Source organism: Corapipo altera, unplaced genomic scaffold, assembly GCF_003945725.1.
Source record: "Corapipo altera isolate COAL_440 unplaced genomic scaffold, ASM394572v1 55, whole genome shotgun sequence".
Classification (NCBI taxonomy): Eukaryota; Metazoa; Chordata; class Aves; order Passeriformes; family Pipridae; genus Corapipo; species Corapipo altera.
In genome coordinates this window covers 10,282,447-10,306,800 of record NW_020884882.1, presented here as the reverse complement: position 1 = coordinate 10,306,800, position 24,354 = coordinate 10,282,447, and the positions used below count along the sequence as shown (strand labels likewise).

Below are 24,354 nucleotides of genomic sequence, written 5' to 3'. Positions count from 1 at the left end.
GATTTTTCAGCAGTAAATTTCTGAGATTCTAATCTTCACTCAGCAGATTAGAATTTCATATCAGAGTCACAGGAAAATAAACACCATACCTGAACAAAGTATTTATCACTGGCCTACTTGCTGTTCACACACTTGGCTACCACAGGTACCAACTTACATCCAACTCATACATGCAATATAACACCGAGATCCAGGAGGCAGTGACTACAGGATCAAAGCTTTATTTCAACTATAACACAGTATATCCATGGATTATAATCCTTGAGCAAACAGAATATCACAGTAATGAAGACCTTAGCATTACAAATATGTTAAAACAGCTTGCATTTGGGGTGATATTTAAGGTCAAGTTGTGTCTGAACACAACTATTAAAATATTATGAAAATTACCATTATGGAGTAAATAATATTTTCTTTCAGATATAACCTCTAAAAGTACATTCAATTTCAAATTTGGTTTTCTTATTTTTCAGTACCAACAAACTCAAACTGAGCATCTCTATCCTCAACCAGCTCTATGTGAATGAAAAAGACAGAAATGACAGCCTAAAATTTAGCTCCCAACTCCTATGAAAACACGATCCTGAATAAATACAATCTAGATACCATAGTATCAAATATAATTTGCCCAAGCCAACTTATTATTTCAAATGTACTCCCAAATTAAATTAATAGTCTCGGGGAAGATTCTGCAGAGTAAGAAATTTCTTATCCTAGGGAAAAACTAACATGCCTTCTGCTCCTGCCCCCACAGCCAGAATAACTGAGAAAGTAAAAAGCTTGGGAATGTGATGGCAGAGGTGACAAGATGGGTGAACAGGCTGTGCTCCTGGGTTAGCATTGGGGCTACTCATCTGTGCATAAACCTAAAAAAGGATGATTAATTATTTCTTCTTGCAAGACACTCAAAGATGAACTTACAGACAGGCAAAACCTTTGGGTTTTCTCACTGCTCTTCTCTCAATTGCTGTTCCCCATCCACCAGAAAAGCACAAGAAGCAACAAGCTCTTAGGACCACTGCAGCATAAGTATATATTTTAACATAATAGGGTAAGTAGCAAGTCAGGACTGCAGAGTAACAAGTTAAGGTTTTTTTAAGGGAAAAACATTTAGTCAGGATGGATAGGAAATTACAGAAGATGTAATATCTATAATATATATTTTATATTTATATATATGTATATAAAAGTTTGGGAAAAGATGTGGCAACTACATAGGATTGATATGATTAAGGTAACAGCCTTGACTTGGTGTAGAACACCCATTCAGGATGTCATATAAGGCAAATACTGAATCACATAAGTATCAATCAGTTTAGGGGAATTTAAAAAAATTTTTTTAAACACACTAAACTTTCTCATTTGCTTTCTCAAATCTGTATCTATAGAAAGGAGAGCAGCAAGCTAGCCCAGTTGTAGTAAACTAAACTTAACAAATTAAGTAGAACAGGAGATGCCATATAATTATGTTCCCTGACACTGTGTGCCCCAAGGTCTGTGCCAAATCAGGAGACATTCTCTCCTTACCCTAATGTCCCTGCTGTGTCCCCCCTGCCCCTTCTGCTGTGCTGTTTCACAGTCACAGGCAATTGCACTCATTTGTTTCAGACCACACGCCAACACGAAGGTCCTTGTCTCTGAGAACAGTCACCTACACACATTCCTGCTTTTAATGTTTCTCTTCAATTTTTACTTTTCTGGACACGTTCCTATACAGCTTTCCTTGCACTTGTTGTCCCAGTGCTTCTAAAGTTATGCTGCAGGAAAAATTAAACATTTTCTTGAAGATAATTTCATCTTAATCTCATACACCTATGTGAACACCCAACTGCAGCATGGAAACTACTCTAATCCTGCTTGCAGGTGCCTTTCCCTGCAGGCTGCCAAATCCTCATCCATCCAGCTGCCATGCCCTCAATGTCCACACACTTAGCTCTCCTTCCAGGGGAATTCACAAGGGGCAAGGAGACAGTGAGCATCTGCATTGTGTCCCAGTGGTGAGGAGGAGTCCAAAGAGATAAAGACCCAGATTATTCCTATGTATAAAGTACTTAGGGGCCCAGATTTTAGCTTAAGTGATTTCCCTTTGGATGCAGACCGGGATGAATCCCAGTCTTTGTTAGTGACTAACTGCTCACCCATCCCTTCATTCTGGGCATCATGTGTAATAGCTTTTCCCTTCTTGTCTGCTCAACTGGCTCCAAGTATTTGCTTTTTAAATGTGAGCTCTATTACTGTAAGATCCATCCACATTCCCGCTAAATCAGATTGAGAATCACATTGTGAGCTTACAGAAGAAAATATTACCAAGTTGTCTTTGTGACAGAACACTGAGTAGGTATAAAATTGCAATAGTCTCTATGCCAGGTTTTTTTTAAGCTCTCAGCTTGTAAGATGAAAGCCTAATTTGATATTTTTGTAGTTATATAACAGTTCTAATATTTTGTGACATTTTGTATTGTGACACTATAGATGAAATTGTCATCGGACTGACACCCTTTACTGTTTATTCCTTAATTACAACTGTTAACAACACTGCAGAGAAGCGTGCTAATCTGCCATCACATATTATGAAAACAACGTTATTGTTACAAACACCAACACCCACTCAACAGGATAATTCTAAGATGGCAGTTTCTGTAAAAACTTATCAGTTTAATGGACACTTCAATAGAAAAAGTTTTAAATGAACTCTTAATATTCCTGTGGAAAAACATATAAAAATTTTATATCGCAGCTGAAGTTTTGATTTTATTGTGTCAGTGATTCTTCATGCAACATAGAGTTATATATATTTAACCAGTAGGTTATATCTCTGTAGCATGGAGATGCATAGCCAGTTAACTAGTAGCTTAGTAAAATTTGTAATCATTACATTTTCATATCCTCAGACACTGGCAGAGATAATTTTTTTTTCTCCTACTTCCAGGTTGGGGTGGAATTATATTGTTGGATATGAGATTAAATTTTAACAGTATATTGACCCGAGTACAGGTTCTTAATAGCAAGAAAAAATAGTATTTTCTAGGCTTCTTTTGCTTGGGAAGGATTCAATTTCTGCAGACCACATCACACACCTGGAAGGATCTTCAATTGAACTGATACTGAAGTTCTGTACTGTGAATTTTTCATATCAAGTTAGCCCACTGCACAATTAAAACTCACCAATACTACACCTCTGTAGGAGGAAGCTGAGCAGCTGTTCAATGTCTGAAATGAAATTATTAGCTCCTCAACTTCTATATATGATTTGTTCTTGGACAGCCACTTCCACCTACCTTTCAGTTTGCTTCTCCCAAACTTTTCATGTCTAAGAAAAAGTTCTCACTTGTAGATTATATCAACAGAATGAAAATAGCATTAAGGGCAGCCTCAAAGTAGCAAAAATCCCCGGAGATTTGTTTCCCTACCCCTTAGACAGGAAACACAACGTAGGCAGAAGGAGGTTGGGAAAAGCAGCAGTGGTTACTGGAGTGAGGTGTAGAAGTGATGAAAGTGGCAATGACAAAAATCACGGAAAACAGGATATGGAAATTCAAGGTTGTTCCTTCCACCATTGCTCTTGTGAAGGTTTTTACAGATTCTTGGTGCTAAACCAAGGCTACTCTGATGCACACAGCCTGCCTTTCCTCCTAATGGTAAATTCCTGCTCTCTCCCTCATCCACGAACAGGCATGCAGCACAGATGACTGAAGTGAAGAAAGATAATGCAAGAATCTGTCTTTACTTATCGCACTTACATGTAGAAGCAGAGGATTAAAAATAACCTAAAACTCTTCTCATACTGAAAAAGCAATTGCCTTGGTGGAAATCTATACACCAGTGTTTCTCACTCTTGATCCTAAAAGCCCCTTCGAGGATCGCTCCTCTAATACAGAACAAAAATAAGGAATTGTACACAATGTAACAATGGAATCAAATTACCCAATACAGTTAATTTTAATTTAAATTATTTACATTTCAATTTAATGGCATGATATTCTGTTGCCCGATCTGGATGATCTTCTCTGCTTAAGTAATAAATTACAAAACAAAATGCAACTAGAATGTTTATTTTTGTGAGTCTTCTTCTGAGTAGTTTATGTTCTGCTTTGTAGCTTTCATTTTCTTAAAGCCAATAGGAACTTCTGCTCTTCCTAAAAGAAATTCTTCCCACTTGGGAAGAGATTCTTTTATTGATGCCCAATAGAGAGTCTGAGAAAGATATAAGAAAAAATAAACTTAATTTCAAAATCTGTGTCAGCCTGTTTAAAACAATATAGATATGCAAAACATTATTAAATCTTACTCTATGAGTGAAGCAATTCAGAAAACAATAATGTACTTACACATGAAATTTCACATTTCTAGAATGATACAAAATATCAGCCTGGAAAGATTTCATTCTGCAGCATGAACTGTGAAGTGACTGAATGTGCCCTCTTGTGGTAAGCAACAGATTAGTTTAGACCCTCACAGTACCTTTAATAAACTATTTTTCGTGATAATACACTTTTCCTGAAGTAGCTTTTATATTTAAGTATGTATGTTAGTGGAATTTAATTTTGAAGTGGAAAAAAACCCGGTTTAATATTAGAAATGAAAAGTGCACATTTACCAACTTAAACTGATTATGCTAGAAGAGTCTGCAGTACTATAGTTCTAAATATTTGAGTAAAATTTTAGATGTGATAACTCGCTGATGAAGTTATAATCCCCAGTATTTGGACCAACAAATAATAATAAAAAAAAAAATCTGTATACTTAGCTTGCAGTCTAGGAAACCACTGTGGATCATCTAACCCTTCCTCCTGCATTATGCTGTGCCTCTGAGTAATGAATTTAACTTATTATTTATCTGTGGAATTCATCATTCATCGTTTTTGTATTGGCATCCTAGGAATAACTTTGTTGTTTGCAGGATTTTCAGGAAAATTTCAAGTGCTGTGTATTATCTTTTTTTCCACAAAAATAATGGGATTGAAGAACCGTGTTAAGCCAACACCTTAATCCATCCACCAATGAAAGTATTTTTAGTCATTGATGTCCATTCAGAAAAAAGTAATTTTGTAGTAAAGAACAGTTATGGTACATATGTAGTGAGCCTTTTTATTTTACTTAATTATGTAATGTGGGAGAAACGCAGCACAAAACTGAACATCTCCCTGCAGGGTATTAGATTCCTGGCTAATCATTTTGATCCTTGCATGTAGCTCAGATATAACTGTGGCTCTTGCAGATTTACAAAAATATTTTCTTCAACAGATTTACTCAAAGAATCTTTTTTGACAAGCATATGTGCTGTCACACAAAACTACTCCGACTTAGCAAGCTGGGGATCCATTATAGCCATAACTTTCAGAGTATATTAATACAGACACATATATGGCTGAGTGAAATATGCTCAGAAGTGTTTTGGAACAAAGCACGCACAAGAATTTTGTACCATGGAAGAAAGTTTTCTTTTTCCACTATTTATAGCACTCCTCTCTAGAAGTATAAAAAAAAAAAAAAAAAAAAAAGCTGAAATAGGATCTTCTCCTCCAAATAGTAACTCTGCTCTCTCTAAAATTTCACCACTGCTGCAGAGTGCAGACATTGTGCAGCCAGAGCAGTCGCTCGGCAGTCTCCAATTTGTGAGGACTTGGCTTTACATGGTGCAAGCAGCTTAACACCCAACACAGGACAGAGGGAGCAGCAGTCCAAAACTGACCCAGAAAACCCTAGCTGGTGTCTCAAAAGTCCTCAAGGAGTCTGGAACTACTTCCAAACACAGTAAAAATAGGTTCAGTATTAGTAGCTTGGCATCTTTCTTAGCATCAATCAAGATGTACAGGTATCCAGGAAAAAAAAAAAAGTACCTTTATACCTAAAAATGTCTAAAAATAAGCATAATAAAAAAGCCACAGTCACAGCGGGCTGTTTACAAAATGCAATGACAGATAAAAACTTTTAACAGTAACCAGAACAAGAATTGATGCCTCTCATTTAAGTAATAGCCTAAGCATGACAACACTTGCCCAGCAGGTGTGAAGCTAAGGCACAATACACCTCTTTTCACAGCTGACAGTGCTAAAAACGTACCTTTGCCCTTCCCTGACAGTGCCCCAGCACCCAAACCTGTGTGGGACACTGTGCTGCTGTGCCTGGGAGGATTAAGCCACCACGCAACACAGAACCCACAAACTGTTGGTGCAAGAAACACAAGTGGGAATCTGGCTGCTCAAACTTTTTATATTCAAATAATGTTTACAGTCTCCGGGTTGAGAAGCAAAAATAGAGTGTTCCTGCAGCAGCAGTACTTTTGGTAAGCTTCCATATAACCACAAAATAACTGAAGTGAAATTCTCTCTGTTCATGCTGATAAACTGTTGACCCTGAAATGTAAAGATGACAATCTGTGGCAAAATGAGAATGGGACGACCATATAAAACAAACTAAATTACTCTAACATAATAAACACAGTAATCCTCTGATATTCACAATATTAATTTTTTATATTTGACTTCATTTTTAAATAGAATTTTGTATAGATCTGAAAGCTGATAAACATTTCCACCAGAATGCTCCAGAATCTAGGGACCTTGCCCCAGAATTTAGGTTCAGCTTGCTACACAGTACACAGGCCCTTGGCTATACCAGTCACTGGATTTTAAAATCAATTATTTTCACTTTAAGAACATGCTTCAGGGGAAAAAAACCCCAACAAAATATTTGGTAAACAGCAAATAAAAAGACAGAGTTCTAGGACTTACTTCTAACTTAACAGTTTCAGGATGTGGAAGTAAATACACTCTTTCTTGCAGCCTTTTTTCTGCTGCTTCTATATCCTAAAACACAGGCAAAGTATATTTTTAAAACAAATGCTGGGAATTTTAAAAGGAAAACAGACATTCACATAAAGACATTTCACTTAATAAACCCATTAAATCTGAAAAGCATTCAAATAATCACACTGAAATTCAAATCTTTGTTTAGGCATTCTGAAATCCAACTTATACTAGTTAGACTAACACCCTACAGCTGCTAAATATGTTTGCTGTACCTTTTTCATACAAGAGTACATTTCAGGACCATGTTGCTGTAAAAGACTGTTATTCTCTCTGGACACCAGGGTAAATCAGTTAAATTCTGTTCTATAAAACTTAAGGAAATAGAGGGGAAGAGAACATCTTTTTCTGTGCTACAAGAAGACTGAAGTATGTATTCTAGCTACTGTAACTGTAAAGTAACTAGGAAAATTATGTGCAAGATCTTTACTTCTCAAGACAAAGATGACTTGCTAATATGCATGCATAACATGTGCACAAAAATGTAGAGCTGCAGCAAGCTGTTCACCAGACAAACTTGGATGACAATGCACCTCACATAGCTTTCTTACAAAAAAAAAATCAGTATTTGGGTTTCTGCGTGTCCAGTGGATGCGTGCTGGATTCACAAAGGCCTAAATACATTTTTATTTTTAAAAAAAGAAGCAACCAAAAAACCAACAGCAACAAACAAATCAAAGCATGCCCCCAAACTCACCGCCCTCCCCCTTTAAAGTTCTGACCCGTTCTTGTGGGCTTAGTTCCATACCCAAACATTGAAGAGATTGAGTGGTGGGCAGATGAAGAGAGACAGAAAGGGACGTGGGAGTGGGGTGTGAAGAAGCCAAAGCTGAACAGAGTGGAGGGGGAAAGAAAGTATAGCAGATGGCAGAGTTGGGAGCAGAGAGCGGGTGTGAAGAGTACAACAGAAAAACTAAATGAGAGAGGAAATTCCCCAAAGGGACTTCCCAAATATTCACCACCACTGCTGCTGAAAGGAAGAGTGAGATTCTGGAGGAGCATATCCACAAGAGAGACCAAACATGATTACTCGTATTGAATAATAGCCAGGCTGAATACTTCAATAAGCACACAGTGCTCGACTCAGGTTTAGTTTGAAAAATATGACTCAAATTCAGTGAGTATGATTAATAAAAGCAAAAAAACCAAGCCTTACTGTTAGTTGAAGTTCAACTTAGTGACAGATACAGTCAGTTCATTCAATTTACAGTGTTCGTCTTATTGCATGAATTCCTTTTACAATGACTGTATTCTCTTGTACATGATAACAAACCTAATCCAAGCAAAACTGTTCTCCCTTTTCTACAGCAAAATCCATACTGCTGTAGGAAGTTAAAGGATGTTCGAGAAAAATCTGAGACCCAGTTTGCCCTGTCCAAATCCTCGGAAGCAGCAAGTAGCTGTCCCTTTTCAGGTGAGAAAAGACTAATGGGATAAAGATAAAGGGGGAACAAGAGCAATGGCAGAAGCCATTTGAAATCATGATGTCAAAATAACAGAGGCCAACACAAACTTAAGTAACTTAAGCAAGGAATTTCTCTGTTGCACCACCAACAGCACCAAATGTAGCTCGTGTTAGAATAGCTCAGGCCAAGTCTGGAGAATTTATCACCACACCAGAAAAAGGATCAAATCAGTAACGTTCACCTCATTCTTCCATAGGATTTTCCTCCTTTCTGATTCCTACTTCCTAATTACTGTAGGAATTTCAGCAGGAAGGAAGAACAATCATTATTTCTTTATATACTCAGCCAAGTCATTGGAATGTTTATGGTGATAGGAAATGAGTGTCTTTCAGGCAAGAAAGGAGACAGCAGTTGTGCATATATGTTTAGAAGAGAAGGTCACTTTGGCATAGCCTAGATATTGGACATGTCTTTTTGTTGCTCACTCCAGTTTGTATGTTGTGCAGTCTATTGTCATTCAGAATACTGATTTAATGACAGACAGTGAAAGAAATTTTTGCTGGAAGGTGTAGTATGCTTTAGAAAATAACTGTAACTACTGAAAGATTAGATGGCACTTCTTGTGTGTCTACAGAACTGGTAAGCTTTGTAGGAAAAATAAATCTCTGTCATCAATATAAAAATAAATACATCAGCAATATAAACTTCTTTGGAAAAAAAAACCAGCAAACCAAATATGTCACAGTACTGAAAAAAAGAGAGCATCTTACAGTGCTTCCCCTAAAACCACAAAGACTGGGACAAAAACAATTCGAGACCCTTCCCCAGAGGTAAAATGGAATGCATGACACATGCATTGCTTTTAGGGGACCAAATTCAGCTGTCACTTATATTGATATCAGTCTGGCAGAATCCCACTTAAATAATTCTGGAATTACATGCCTGGGAAGGAAAGCAAATTTGCTCTAAATTACCTTCCCAATACTAATTACTATACAGCATATTCTTTCTTTTCTATTTCATGTTACAAGCTGTTGCAAAGTAATACATATTTCTAAACACAAGAAATATCACTGAGAAACAAATGTCATAAATTAGATTACAAATACTAGTCTAATTTCTGCTTTTATTACGACAACATTATATAAGCACCAAATGATACAGATTTCCCCAAATCTGCAGCCTCCCTCTAAAGACATCAAGGAAAATACTCTGATAATTATGTTAAAACGCTGAACAAGTGCTTATAATGTCAAAATCTCAATTAAAAAAAGGTTAGTTCCTTGCTTACTACTGATTAGAATTTAATCTTGAAATCTTTCCTGTGCATAAATACCAACTAGCACAGAGAAAGACAAATGCCTTTTGCTACGATCTATTACTGAAAACAACTGATTTTGCTTACATGCAGAAAACCAGAAATGCAAATAAAAAAATAACACTTCGTCATGTCCATGTATTTTTGAGTAGGCCAAATCAACAACTCTCCACATGGTAACTGTGAAATGTACAGTGCCTGGTATCAGGAACAATATTCTGAAGCTGGCACATTAATCAGTCTTGTTTTCAAGCTTCTCATATATTATGCTGCATAGATTTTTTTTTTTCCTGTTTTCTTCTGTTATCAAAAAGCATCTGCAGGAGTGCATGCTTGTTAAAACTAGTATAAAATTAATAGATTTAAACTGATTTATGCTACTTTATCCTGCAACAGAATTTGTTTTGATACATATGTTTTTGCTTTTTTTCTGTACAAACACCAACATTTTTGACACTTGAAAGGAACAATTTTGAGGATGTGACAGAAGATGGCAAATATCTGTTTAACTGCAGAAATATTTACACTCTGTATATGTCTGAGCTATTGTTAACATTTCCAATACAATAAAAGCTTTCAGCATGGAAAAATACACTCTGCATTTATTGTATTTGCCTGCACGTGTAAACTGAGAATGCATTTATAAATGCAAATAATTTATAAAATACTGTATTTATGAAGTAAAAATCTAATGTAAAATGCATATGGAAAACGGGATCATAATGGCTGGAATTACTAAATTGATGGAGGAGGAGCTATGGAAAAAAAAAATCCAAACCATTTACTTCTCCCTAGTGAAGCACCTGCACTTATCCATACCCAATACAGGGGGGATTGATTGCCCCAGCCTGGAATGCACCAGTTTGCCAGTCCAAGCTGAAAAATCTTCCTTGTCACAGAATAGTTAAGAAGGCATCCCTGTCTAACTGTTTCACCTTGTCTACCCCTCCCTGAATATACCTTCCATTTAAATACAAAGAGGGCCTTCAACAGAATTATACCCACCCAAAATCTGAACATTTTAAACCTGAACCAGGCTCTGCATGAAAAAGCAAAGGATTTTGGGTGACACAAATTAATCTTGTAATCATCTAGAGTAAAATTCACTTTTTCAGTAAACACAATATATGCAATTTGGACCCTCAATAAAAATGAGTATAAAGGAAATGCATAGGAGGTTCAGTTTTCTGCTACTTCCCGAACAACCAACAAACATTTTTCAAATGCATCATGTCAGTGGCCAAGTGCATCTCTTCAAACTCAGATGCCTAAGCCTGGGGTTCCAGAGGAGGCTTTTAGCATTCCAGCCCCTGCCATCAAACCTGGATCATTTCAACTGCCCATTCTCCAGTGTCTGCTGAATTTCTCTAGGAAACACAAACCTCACCTAAATGACGAGAGGTATGCAGAACAGCTATGAACAATGTAATAATGGTGTCACCTCTAGGAAGAACCAGAAACACCAAACACTACTTTTACAGACTTGCAAGTAAGATTCCTGCAGTCACTCTACACCTATTTAAAGAAAAACACCAAACCAAAAATCTCTTCTACAACTTAATGCAACTAAGGTGGGAGAGCAGTTCCTCCCCTGGACCAAAAGCACTGTAGCCTGGTCAGCCCCTCTTTCCAAACATACCCCCATGTCTTGAATCGAAGCATAGAGAGGCTGTGAGTCCTGTCAGACCCCTAAGTTCTCTCAGGCAGACATGTACCAGCATGTGTTGCATCTCCACGTACTTTAAAAAAAAAAAAAAAATACAGTAGCAGCTTCCACTACGAGACTTTTATAAGAAGGGCATGGGAAACAGGTAGTGATGCCATCAGATAATGAAGACTTGTCATTTAATGCTTTTTGGTCAGGTTCCAGAAGAGGGAACCGTACAGAGGAGAATTGAAATGACAACTATACAGCAAACACTTTTTTTTTTTCTAATTATCTAAGCTACATAACCATGACATTTCGATGCGGTTCCTGGTAGTTGCAGAAACTTACATTTAAAAGTGCTGCATTCCTTTTATGAGCTGCATCAGCTGCTTGAGTTTGCCATGTCTTTTTAGTCTTTTTGTCTCCTAGATAAGTCTCCATCTGCTGTAGCAGCTCTGATCTCTGAGACAGTCTACAAAGGAAAACATTTTGCTAAGTGGGTAGAACATTTTGCTCAGGAGCTAGAAAATAACCTTTTTACCTTACCCAGTTTTCTCAAAACTCTGGGGCTAATTAAGCCGGCTGCAGGGTGGGTGTGCTGGAGGAGGGAAAAGGTACAGGCAGGCATCACCTGCTGCGCTTGTATGAAGCTATAACGTTGTAACCAGCAGCCCTCATATGCTAAGGTGCTTAGAAACACTGAATCTCCCAGAACAGGAAAGACAGGGTGGGTTGGGGTGACTTGATCAGTACTGCTTTTGCTCATTGGCACGTACTGGTTGTTACAAGAAAAACAGACTTTTCTGAATCATTACTGTTTTTGCCTCACATTCTGAGTTTACAGGGCAACAAAGAAGCAAATTCTATAACTGAGGCGTTGAGTGAGAAAATCCAATTACCTTCCCCAAATAGGAATTTAACACTGACAGGAGGTTAACAATGGAGATCTTAAACCAGTACCACCATTGGAAGTCAAAAAACTCATCAACCTAGATACCCTTAACGGCAGGCAAGGATGCTAATTCCAATGGTTCATGAAGGAAGGGTGCCACCTCCTGGAACTCCAGCCCCTTGCAGAGCTCGGATTCACGGCACCGAGGGTCATGTGCAGGGAGGGAGGTCTCACACGACCTCAGCACAAACTGCTGCGAGGTAGAACACAACTACTTACATCTCCTCATGTCTTCGAGCAAGGTGAACCTCCTGAGCCAAATAGGATGACATTTTCAGTTGTTTGCCCTGGTTTTGTCACCCTATAAAAAGGAAAATCAAGCGAAATTAAAACCTTCCAAAGAGAGACATCAACATACACTTTTCAGTATTAAACAATTCTGGTTAAAAAGTTGCACACATTATATTTATATGTCAGCTATCTACACAAAACCTGCCACAAGACATCGCTTCATTATGCTTTGAATACATTCACACTACTAATGTTCACAATATGTTTTAGGAAAATCCTACCGTATTCTAATAATTTATGAGAGAATTAAAATTTTACTTTTGAGTTTCCGATTCAGCATTAAGTTTTCTCAAGTATCAGATGCTTACAACTGCACACAAACTCTGTGCTTGCAAAAACTGTGTATTACTGTTTACAGTACAGATTTCTGGCTTTTGTCATGTTACACTGAACACAAAGTTACTTGTAAATATGGTTTTTAACTAATTCTCACAGATATAGTGCCCTGTTCATAGGAAACTCTTTATGTATAGGCATGATTAAACTAAGTAATTCGATTAATTAAGGAACTTAAGCTAATAAACTATTTTTAAGTGGTTGAAAAATTAAGCAAAAACTTCTGAGCTCACGTTTTCAGCACTGTAACTCAGTACATGAGAGAGTACACAGTTTAAATAGTTTACATCTTACTGGTTCTTTTTTCTTATCCATTAAGGGGATCAAGTGCGCCCTGATGCAAATAAAGATCCTGTGGCACTTTTCAGAAGGCCGAAAGTGTTTTACAGCCTATTTTTTTTTTTGTTTCAGAAGTGACTGTGTTGTCGTCACATCAAACAAAATTAAATAATTTATCACGCGTTCATAAGATGAAAGGACGCGAGAGTTGAAAGATCTCATCAAGGTAAAGAGAACGCTGGGAAAGGCCTCTTTGTCAAGAGTTCACACTGTGACCAGTTATTTACACGTGGCCTCTGCTGAAGCTGGGGTGCATCTCCTAGGGATGCGTGCTTTACCACACTCCGAAAACACTTCTGTCCACCCGGCCTGTCGATATAATGCTCCCCCTTCGCTCGCTCCTTCCCTCGGCCGGGGCACGTCGTGCTGTTCGCGCCGTATCTGCTCATCAGCAACACCTTTAGTGGCCACAGGAGAAAAGAGAGCACGGGCAGCGCCGCCGCACGCACCTCGTGCCTTTAGGGGCGGCCACAGCTCACAACGGGAGCGATAAAGCAGCACCAGCCCGAGCACCCCCCGCTCGCAGCACCGCGGGGCAACCGCTCCAACCGCAGTTGCTCCGGGAGGCTCCCAAGGCCGGAGGCAGCCCGGGATGAGCCCCCGCGGGCAGCTCCCGGCTCGTCAGCAGCCCCGGGAGCTCCCTGGGGCTGAGGGCGGCGGGACAGGACGTGACGGGATGGGACGGGACCCTTCGGTCCCGGGGCCGCTCCCCCTCAGGCCGCGGCCCTGACAGGGAGGGAGCGACTCGCACCGCCTGAGCCCTACCACTGGGGAAAGGGGGAGGGGGTGTCAGGATTTACGGTCCGTCGGAATGCACCACCCCGCAGGATCGAGGAAGGAGAAGTCAGGCGATAAATAAGTAATTAAATAAATGAACAAACCAGGCCGTTTACCTTTAGCCTCTCCGGCTTCCAAAAGGAAGACGACGACCCGCCATGGTCTCCGGGACGCCTTAAAACAACCCCCCGCCCCCCCGGGCTGCCATGGAGACGGCCGGAAAGGTGGGGCCGAGCCGTCGGCTCGGTGGGCGGGGTCGGGCGGGGTCGAGACCCGCCCTCGCCCCGGGGATTGGAGGAGCGGGACGGCGCCGGGCCAATCAGGGCCGGGCCCGGGAGCGCTGAGGGGCGGGCGGGCGGTGGCGGTGCCGGTGGTTCCCCCTCACGGAGCCCGCGGGTCGCGGAGCCTCAGGGGCCGTGCCCAGGGTCGTTTGTGTTTAAAACGACTGCTCTGTTCCCCCATAAGGCACACAGCGTTCCGTGTCCGGCCCGGGAAGTGCGCCCGGAGTGCCAGCCCGGTTCTCCACGTGGTTTCCAAACCCTCTGGTGTGATCCTGCCCCTGTGTGTCAGAGCTGAATTCCTTCCCGGCTCCACTATTGGAGAGTTGCTGAGGCGACTCCAGTCCTTTATAGTCAAACTTACATCAAAATGTACTTCAAATAAAAAAGCACAACTAGTCCACCTTTTTTTTTTTTAATGAATTTTTTCTACTTAGCAGAAAAAATAAACCAAAATATTCCAAGCCAGATAAAGCTGAAAGATATTTTTTTTTCTTCATTTCATTGGTGTCCGATAGATTTATGCACATTTGCAGCTGCAGACAATTTCTAAAAGCTGCTCTGAAAGCGCTTGTGTTCCATAAATATTTTCTTTATGAAAATAGTTTAAGATGACTCATCACAAGCCTTTTTACTGCAGATCAGAAGTTTTTTCTCGGGACTATTTCTCTCTTTATATTTTCTATTTTGTCCCATTCTCTGATTTTACATTTTTGCAACAAATTAATATTAAGTCACTTCATGACATAAATACAAGTTCTTTAGCATACTTGTCAACTTACCCATGCTTATTGCAGCAGTCAGGATAAATAGCACTTAAAAACTTACTTTAATTTTTTTTTTTTTTTTACCATTGTGATTTAAAGACAAGACTTTCCAATAAATGACACAGAGACATAGGAGTCAGTCCTCGTTTCTAATGGTGTGGAAAGCTAATGGTTACAGTCTCAATAAATTTAATAGAAAGCCCAAGTGTTTTGCATATTCCACTTTGAGCTACGCCAGCTCCCTGTAATGGCCGTGATCTTTCTTTCTTGTAGCATTTAATGAATTTCAGGAAGAATAGAGACAAATCGAAGTTTGGTTTACATGAACCATTATGGATGCCATTTGTGGAGAGAATGGAAAGAGCATTTTAGTTAAGTTACAGATACTATCAATTGTTCGGTGTTGCGGAAACAGAGACAGGATGGAAGCCATAATTTCTGCCTTATGTGACAGTGGATGAAGTTCATAGCTAATGAGCTATAAACTCTTATTTTAACCTAGATCAGTTCTGGACTTGTCAAGAATACAAACTTCAAAATTATTGAAAAAAAAAATAGTGCTAGTAACAGCCAGAAATCCCCATGTGCTGGTTTGGGATGGGGTAGAGTTAATTTTCTTCACAGTAGCTGGTCTGGGTCTGTGTTTTGGGTTTGTGCTGGACACTGTTGATAATTCGGGGATGTTTTTATTACTGCTGGTCAGGGCTTACATGGATTTGAGGACTTTTCTGCTTCCACTCCATCTTGTGGGGGTGCACAAGGAGTTGGGGGGAGACACAGCCGGAACAGCTGATCCCAACTGACCCAAGGGATATTCCAGACCATCTGGTGTCATGCTCAGTGCATAAACCTGGGGGAAGAAGTCATGTACATGGAGAAAGGCATTCTCCTGCAGATCTGAACGCACTGGCACCTCACTGCACTGTGTTCTACTGTTAAATGTGTGTCATATCACATGTGTCTCCCCCCCCTCAGTTTCCAGTTATATTATGCATCTTACAGAAAAAAACCCACCTTTAATAATACTTATAAAAAGCCTTTTTTCCACCCTGATACTGTCTTCATTACTTCATTACTTCTTCTATCCTTATGTGCATTTACTGTTGGATCATTGCTACAAAAATCTGAAAAACTGGATACCTGCCAGCGGGACCCTGAGATCTGTATTTACTGCCCAATTGTGCTCATATGACCACGTGTGCATTTTGTAGTTCCTCTGCTGCTTGGTCACAGTCTGCAGTAGAAGTGTAGGTATGAGATTGTGTACTCCATGAGCACTTAAATATGGATTAAGGACTTAATGTTAGCACTGAAATGGTAGCATTGTGACCCTGGGTTTTTCTGAACCCTGCAATTCGATTTTGCTCTGAAAATTTAGAGGGGTTTCTGAGCGAAACTGGTGAATTGTGACACTAGGTGGCACTGAAATACAGCTAACAAAAATTTTTGTCTTTTTCAACACACAAACAGTCAAACACATTCTGTTCTAACATGCAGTTAATTATATCCTCCAAATGATGTCTTGGATTGATATTACTAAACAAACATGTATAAAATGTAATTACCGACAAGTGAAATAAATACTGTGGGCTTATAATTGCAAGATATGTTTTTTGCTTGTAATATGCTACACACCTGTGCGTAGTTTATATAGATAGTATTTTATTTTGTCATTTTTACTAACATTTAGGATGGCACAATTTAGCTTTATGTGCGTTTAGTTACTGCTACAAATTTTTGCCATATGTCAGTTTTTAAAAATGTTTTTATGTATTGGGATTGCAAGACATGAGTATTTCAAAGGGAAAACTGTAAGAAAATAGTTTTGTTATACAAAACTGCTTAAAACTTTTAAAGGAATGCATATATTTCAGGTTTTTTTGCTTTGCTTTCCTCTTCTTTTTGTCTTCCCTTACCTTTTGGAGGTACACCTCTATTGGTACAGTAGCTTAATATCCACTTCGAGGTCTGAGGTCTATTGGTTCATAAACATTTGTTAAGTGATACCGCTGGTAAAATACCTCAGGCTTATGGGACAGTCTGAGAGCTGTGAAGTCCTTTCAGAGCAGCTTATGGCCATCACCTTGGCTTCTGGCAGTTTCTCCTATCAACTGCAGAAGTTGTCAGCAGCATTTCAGACAACTGCACAAGACCTGCGTGAAGCTGCTTTAAGTTACAACCAGCTAAAAAGGCAACAGCGTGCAGGGAAATGTCCTCCCAGAGTAGGAGTGAGCTAATAAAGAATCAAACATAGAAAGTTAAAAAATGGACTTCTAATTCCTTTTTCCCCTCACATTCCATTATTCAGAGAGTTCCTTTTAAACTTCCTGTTGGCAGGTCCCTCACCATTCCCTCTTCTGCGTTACGAATAGTTGGCTCCTCTGTGGTAGTAAGGTTAGAGCTGAGATGAAGCTCATAAATGCTAGGAAAACTCAACAATACATTCCTGTATTTGCATTTTGGGGTTTTTTTTTGGTGGCTAAAGGTGTATTTTTGTTGTGGGAAGGGCCGGTACACAGGTAGAAGTCACACGTTGTTGAAAAGAATTTGCCAATGCATTACTGTGTGCTAAGTCAAGCTAAAGTGAATAATCTATGCTTGTTGGAATCGCCCCCAGACATCAGGAGACCTGTTTCAGGTGAACCAGAACCCAAACAGCAGACCAGGATGGGCTCAGCATCCATCAGCAAAAATAGTTGTCGAAACTAGAGAGAGCTGGGCCAAGTTCAGAAACAGAGTTGGAAGACCTGTGTGAACAGGAAGAACCGAGAGCTTTGAGTGTGAGGACACAGAGGTGGTGGAACTTCAGCTGGTTTGTGTGCCTGACAAAGTATGATATAAAACCGTGCATCAGGCCAGGCCAGACTCTGTCCAACGTCAAAAGAAAAAAGCAATGTTCTTGATAAAAGGATGTAGGGAAGAAAATATTTTTTTTTTTAATGTTTCAAGTAGAGATAAAAACCTGATAAATAGGACAAAGCTAAGAAAATCAGTATTCAAGTGCAATTTTTTTTTTTAAAAGCTCCTTTAAGGTTCTGGAAATACAAGCTAGCCTAGACAATTCTTCAGCCAGTTTACTGATGCACCCACTCAGTCTTGTCAAGGGGATACATGCCCCAACAGGGTATGTTGTCTCCATCAGTAGTTTCTATGGTATAGCTACTTCTTTTTGAAGAGTTCAAGAAAATAATTTAGCCCTTAAGTAATGATATTAAGTCTTCTATTTAAAGAAAATGTTAGAAGTCTAGGTCTCGACTGACTTTAACAGACATACAGGTAGTAGAATGTTTTACAACTAATTAAAATAACTATTTACAGTAATTAGCTGTAATCTAATTGCTTCTCAGCATGTTAGGGCAGTAAATTACAGCTTTATTTCAAACATCTCCTTTTGTCAGTTTTCCTTAAACTCCACCAGGAAACCCAATAAAAACAAACACTTGGAGAATCACCATTCTCAGTTCCTGTTTGAAGTAGGTGGAATGGGGGTACTTAGCTTTGATCTTACAAGCAGCACTTCCCTACCCATGTAGGCTGCATCTTTCTTCCCCAGCACACAGAGAGCCAGGTCCTCCTGAGAGCAAAAGAGGGTGAACAAGAGGGACAGAAACACACCTTTTGGCTCCTAAGGCAGAGAGTCATGTCAGATGGTTTATACATGGGAAGGCTGATTTTCCCAGACTACCTCTGTAATCAATGCAAAGAGATCAGCTCTCCTTGACCTCAATGTAGGCACTAGGCTGAACATTTGGACTTGCTCTGAAGGACCAGAGGTGTCGTTCTCTACAAGCTATGTAGGGAGCATTGAGAAACTGCCTTCCTCAGATTGGTGCCTGTAATTATGTACCTGATCAGTGTCTGACCATCTGCTTCAAAACCATCCACAGCTTATGTCTTTCACACCCTAGTGGAGGTTCATTGGAGTTCCTCAAGGCTGACCTTGCCTGCTGCACAGACAGAAAGTCTGTCAGCTTTGGTCTGGTTTGAGATTCCTATTTGAAACCATAGCAAATTCACTGGGGAGCAGGTTGGTGCCTGCTGATTTCGTGTGGATCCAATCACATGCCACGTACTGCTGATTATTTAAACAGTCCAACTGAGTTCCCACAATATTTCAAATGAACTGGACTATTCAACTTTGTGTCCGCTCTTACTCCAGGTTGATGATAGACACCATCTTCAGTTTCAGGATGTTTGCATTGGGTATACAAGTCACCCTGTAACTTTTAGCCACTGTAAGGAAGTGATGCTATTGCCATCTGGTCTTAAAATCATTAAGATTGTCTTATGCTGTAATGATGATACATCTACAGCAGCAAAAAGTACTTTGAATTTTAATATGTGCGTTTATGCGACTGTCAAGATGCCTGATATTAATAGCTTGACTTTTACTGTAAGCAGAGGTAGAAGAAATAACACCACCTTCACAGTTCTGGCACAGTTTCCTTAAGAGCTGAATTCTCAGCCCATTGTTTCTGGTTTTTTGTCATACAAACCTCAGGAGCAATGTTTTATTTTTTTTTATTTCAGTTTAGATTTTGAATGCTTTTATTATGAGTTTTTTCAATTCTCGAGAGAAATTAGAGAAGCAACAGTGCTTCACTTATTGCATAACATCAACATTTACTGACAATAAAAACAACTGAACTTGCACAAGAAGCCAGTTTCTAATAAACCCTTTTACTAGGTTGTTGTTATGAGGCTTGAGCTTTTCAATTTTTTTATAAAAGACACTTTTTAAAGAAAGGTCAGTCAATCTTTTTAGAAGGATTTAATAAATGACTTTTCCCCCCTTACTGAATTTAGTCTTTTGTTGAATTGTTTCCGTTCCTATTAAAGCTTCACAAAAATGTACCTTCTATTATATTTCTTCTAATAGGTTTCTCAGCCTTATAACTATAATAAATTTGTCAGTCTACCTTCGCTGAACACTGGACTTGAAAATCCTACCACAACAGATTAGAAATATAACCATTTCTAAACCCTTTCAAGAAGTTTTACCCTTTCTTTCAACACATTTTATATACTCAGCAATTCAGTGAAAATAACCTTTCAGAGTCATTCTTTAAACTCTCTTTCTTGGTGATAGCACAGTCGAGTCATTTGATCAGTCAGTCAGAAAGCCTGAGTTCTGTTCCTGTCTCTGCCAGGATGGATTCATAGTCTGAACCAACTCGCTGAAAGCCAACGTTTTCTTAAGTGTTCATTCAGAGGAAATGACCAACTTGACCCACATAGGACTTGATTTTCAGAGCAGCTGAGTGCTCAGACCTGCAATTTCAATAATTTTGAGCAGTACCCTTAGCACTGGGGGGGGAAAGTCTAGTGGCATCTTGTTTGGACATCAGAAATGAAAACTCTCAGAAGTAGCTTTTATAGACAAATATCTTTTCTCTCTTTTCTTTGCCTAATCTCTTTCCTCTATTTTGCTTCTATGAAATTTTGTTGTTGGCTTTGGCTTTCTTTTTTCTTTTTTAAGCAGAGAAGTTACATTTTTTAGAAACATAAAATACTGTTTTAATAAACAATTCTCTTGAGGAAAGAGTTTTGAAGTTTGAATGGATTAATGTAAGGAGAATAAACCAAAAAGTTTAGAACATTAATAACCATTCTAAAAGCAGGGAAGCAAGCAGTGTGATCACATAAATCTAAGAAAAGAAAATAGAATCTAAATATCTCAAGCCCTGTGTCATAAAACGAACCAACTTTTCTTTATAGCACTATGTAAAGTAGAAACAGCAATGTATCATATTTGCTTTGTATGGATGAATGGGAAGCAGAGAGAGGCAAGGGTTGCCTAAGTAATATAAAAGTGTAATTAATGAATACATCCCAGGGACACAAATAATCTGCACTAATCCCAAATTACAGCACATATTTTATCCTTCAGTGTACCCCCCACCCTTCAAATTTACCCTTTAATCAGCAAATGGAGAAAAGGTGGATTAGCTCTCCCCTCTTTTCTTGTGAGAGAATTGTTCAGGGATATCCTTGCAAGCCTGTCATGGGTCATTCTACTTATTTGACCAGCTGTGATGATTCTGGTGTGTTTCTGGTCACCTGAGTTCAAGAAAAATGAAGAGGTATAGAAAAAGCTTTTAGGATGATCAAGATAGTGGAGCAAGCTTGTTTTGTGAGAAAAGATAAAAATGTTTGGCTTATATATCAAAACAGAAGTAGGAAGAGTATCTGATTGTTTTCTACTAACACGTGGCAGTGTTATCATCAGCAAAAAAAATCTTTTAAAGCAAAAAAGATAGTGCTAGCAGAAGAACAAATGGATGTAATCCAGCTGTGTCCCTGCCTGTGGCAGGGGGGCTGGAACTAGATGACCTTTAAGGTCCCTTCCAACCCATACCATTCTGTGATTCTATAATGAATAAACCTTCTGTTGAACAGAGAAGTTTTAGGAAAGTGCTTAAGCAGGTGAACTTCTAGGGCAGCCTCCTAGACAGAATAGAGGGGGAGGAAGAGCAAGAAAATGGGGCCATTTTAACACAGACCTTCATCCGTTTGTGACGTGCAGTCTGAGCCGTGGCTTTCCGCTGACCTTCAGAGGGAAGCCTGACTTGCAGAGCCTTTCCAAAGACAAGTCTTTCTAGCAGACATGTTCTGCTGAGCAGTGCTGGTGAAGTGCCAAAATCCCATCACTAGCGCCAATATTGTTATCAGCTGCTAGTCGTCACTGAGAGAAAACTTGGAAATTAAAGCTCCAAGTCACCTGCTGCTCTGTGCCTCTGGCTATGCAGAATTGCAGAGGGAAAACCTGTAATAAACCACACAATGCACAACTTGTGCAGTCTGCTGGGCTCTGCCTGCCAAGCCAGCCCGAGCAGTTGACACCAATGTGCTGTAGCATTGCTACACCATTCAGGCATTGGAAGGAGAATGTTTTAAACACAGTATCTCTGTGTTTTTAACACAAGATCTTCCTGCCTGTGTAGGCTTCCTAATGTAACCTTGTATTTCCTGTGATCTCCCTACAAGCTTTACATTACAAAGTCCTACATGACATTATTTGTAGTTGGATGTTTGAACCTATTTCATAGCTTAAGGCGCACAAAGGCAGGTGAATTTAAATTTTAGCTTTCAAGTTAGTTTTAAAACACTGTCAGTTTAAAATATTAAAATAACAGCAAGTTCTAAAAACATTCTCAGATTTTCTTGCCCAATTGACTGTCTTTGGCATTACTGAACCAGACTCTATTTGTGATCAGAGTTATGGACAGCACTATGGAGCCCAGGCTTTAAAATAACTCAGTAAAAATGTCAGCGCTGCCATTGATGTGAAAAGGGTCAGCGCTTGCTTTTCTGTCATTTATGTTTCAGCCTAGCAATAACATAGTAAAGGAGATTTTCTTTGGAAAGGTGAAGCAGTGAGAAATATGAGAAAATAAATACATTCCAAGGAATGAGAAAATTACTTTCCTTAGAGAGTATCATTTATTTTCTTCATTAAACCATATCACTGAATGATATCAGTCGATGGTTAGCTGCTAAGCTTCTGAAAATAGACATGACTAGCAAAAGCTGTAGAGTTACAGCAGTTTATATAATTTTTTAAAAGAGAATGTTTTTCTATTTAAATGAGACTTATGTGGTCATACTCTGTGTTTGTGTATGTAGCTGTGCACACATGTGTGCACTAATCTCTATTTTCAGTAATTTTTGAAGCTGACCCATTGCAGCCAAATTTAACACCAAGATTACTTGTCCCAAAGACATCACAGTTCTAAAAGTTGGGGTTTTTTTTAATAGATGGCTATTCAGAGAAAAAGAAAGGCAGAAAGGAGAGGTTACCATTGGCAAGATGTCAGAGGGTCCACGTAGGTTTTTTTCCTACCAACTCAATTCTACAGAAAACCAGGCTCCTTGGTTCTGTTATTCATAGAGCTGCTTATATACTTAGAATTTTTCTGTATTTAAAGCAAGTGAAATGAAACCAGTTTATATAAGCAATCAAACGATCTGTTGCTAAAATATGACTGTTGTATAAATCAAGCCGCTACTGAGATGCTCTAAATTTCCTCTCTGGAAATGGCTCTCTGTAATTGGCTAATCTCTCAAAATAATTTGTGATACCTTTTTACACATTGTGCCAACTGGAATAATCAAACAAGGCTGATTAAAAGTATGCTTCCCCAGTTCTATTTGAAAAACATAGTCCATAAGTTTTATGTACTTTTAATTGTTTTATACTGTTATAGACTCTGAGAAGGGACTGCTGTCTCTGCACCAGAGGACACATAAGCGAGAGTAGAAATGGTTATTAATCTCTGTTTGTGTGTGAGAGAATGTGGGTGTTACCTGTAAGAAAGATCATGAAAGCATCATTGGGATCTGTGGCTAAATCCCACGTGGCATGCTGAAGATAGCAAGGTATGTCACCACAAGGTGCTGAAGGTACCTCCCAAAAATGTAATCTATGGCAGTAAACAATAATTTTTCAATGTAACATGAGTATTGTTTATTAAGCACTTTTGGATGTGCATATCTCCCTCTGTAGATATAGCACAGAATTAGGAGTAACATTCATTTAAAATCAGGGACCAGTTCAGGAAAAGAAACTACAGGAATTCGTTCTGAAAGGGAACTGAGTATTTTTAAAAAAATAAAGAGCCAGTAAATTTGGGAAGTTGGAATTATACAGGTCAGGAACCGTTCAGTCACTGAGGCTTTCTACAGATAAGCTGTGAAAGAGAATCAAAGTGAATCAGTAAAGAGAAATTTTAAAAGATTTTAGGTCTACTCCATTACTTCTGTCTCACCAGCTGACAGCTCTTTTCCTTGTGCCTTCAGTCTTAGCCAGTGGGGTGGTAGGAGTGGAGAAAAGCACACACCCCCAACCAGATAGCCACACCAATACCCCCACCCATGCTGACCGGAAGCTGCAGCTGGTCATCCTCTTGGTCATTCCACACCATCTCACACTGGTGTCCATATGTGTGATAAAGGAATATATTGCCCTTGCTTTTTCTCCCTTTTTGTGTTCTGCATCATACCAAACCAAGGGAAACCTTAAATGCTAACAGCCACCAGTACAGTGTACAGCAGGGTGTACTTGGGACCACACCTTGAGCAGCCTCTGGCCAGGTAGCCCCTATTCCTCCATGGGAGTCTGCAGAGCCAAGTCTGTGACCCCAGGCTTTGTGGTAGTGTCAGGAGCAGCTCTCACCATGCACTTGAACCAGCAGCTACTGCAGGATTTGCTCCTCTCAACTAAGAGAGCCTTAATTGCTTTTGTTTAGAATAGAACAGAAAGGACATACCCATCTAAACAACGTGCTCTCCACCTTGTTTTGCCCCCCTGTCTTGTTCTTCCATGCTGCGGTACTTACGCCACACAACCTGTCTCAGTGCACTTATCTCAGCCCAATAAATAACTCTGTATAGTTACCTTCTAACAAACTGTGTTTGCAAAGCCCACACAAGT

The 24,354-nt window shown here is 39.3% G+C and overlaps 1 protein-coding gene across 1 annotated transcript; it reads right to left on the bottom strand.

Annotated features, from left to right (window-relative positions):
- Window positions 1-205: 205 nt before the first annotated feature.
- On the bottom strand, window positions 206-14,125 carry CUNH3orf14 (chromosome unknown C3orf14 homolog). The gene is made up of 5 exons (XM_027640321.1): window positions 13,993-14,125; window positions 12,353-12,434; window positions 11,530-11,653; window positions 6,735-6,809; window positions 206-4,194 (listed from the first exon to the last, which is right to left on the bottom strand). The coding sequence occupies exons 2-5, from the start codon at window positions 12,403-12,405 to the stop codon at window positions 4,051-4,053; spliced, it is 396 nt and encodes a 131-aa protein (XP_027496122.1). The 5' UTR covers window positions 12,406-12,434; window positions 13,993-14,125; the 3' UTR covers window positions 206-4,050.
- Window positions 14,126-24,354: the final 10,229 nt, after the last annotated feature.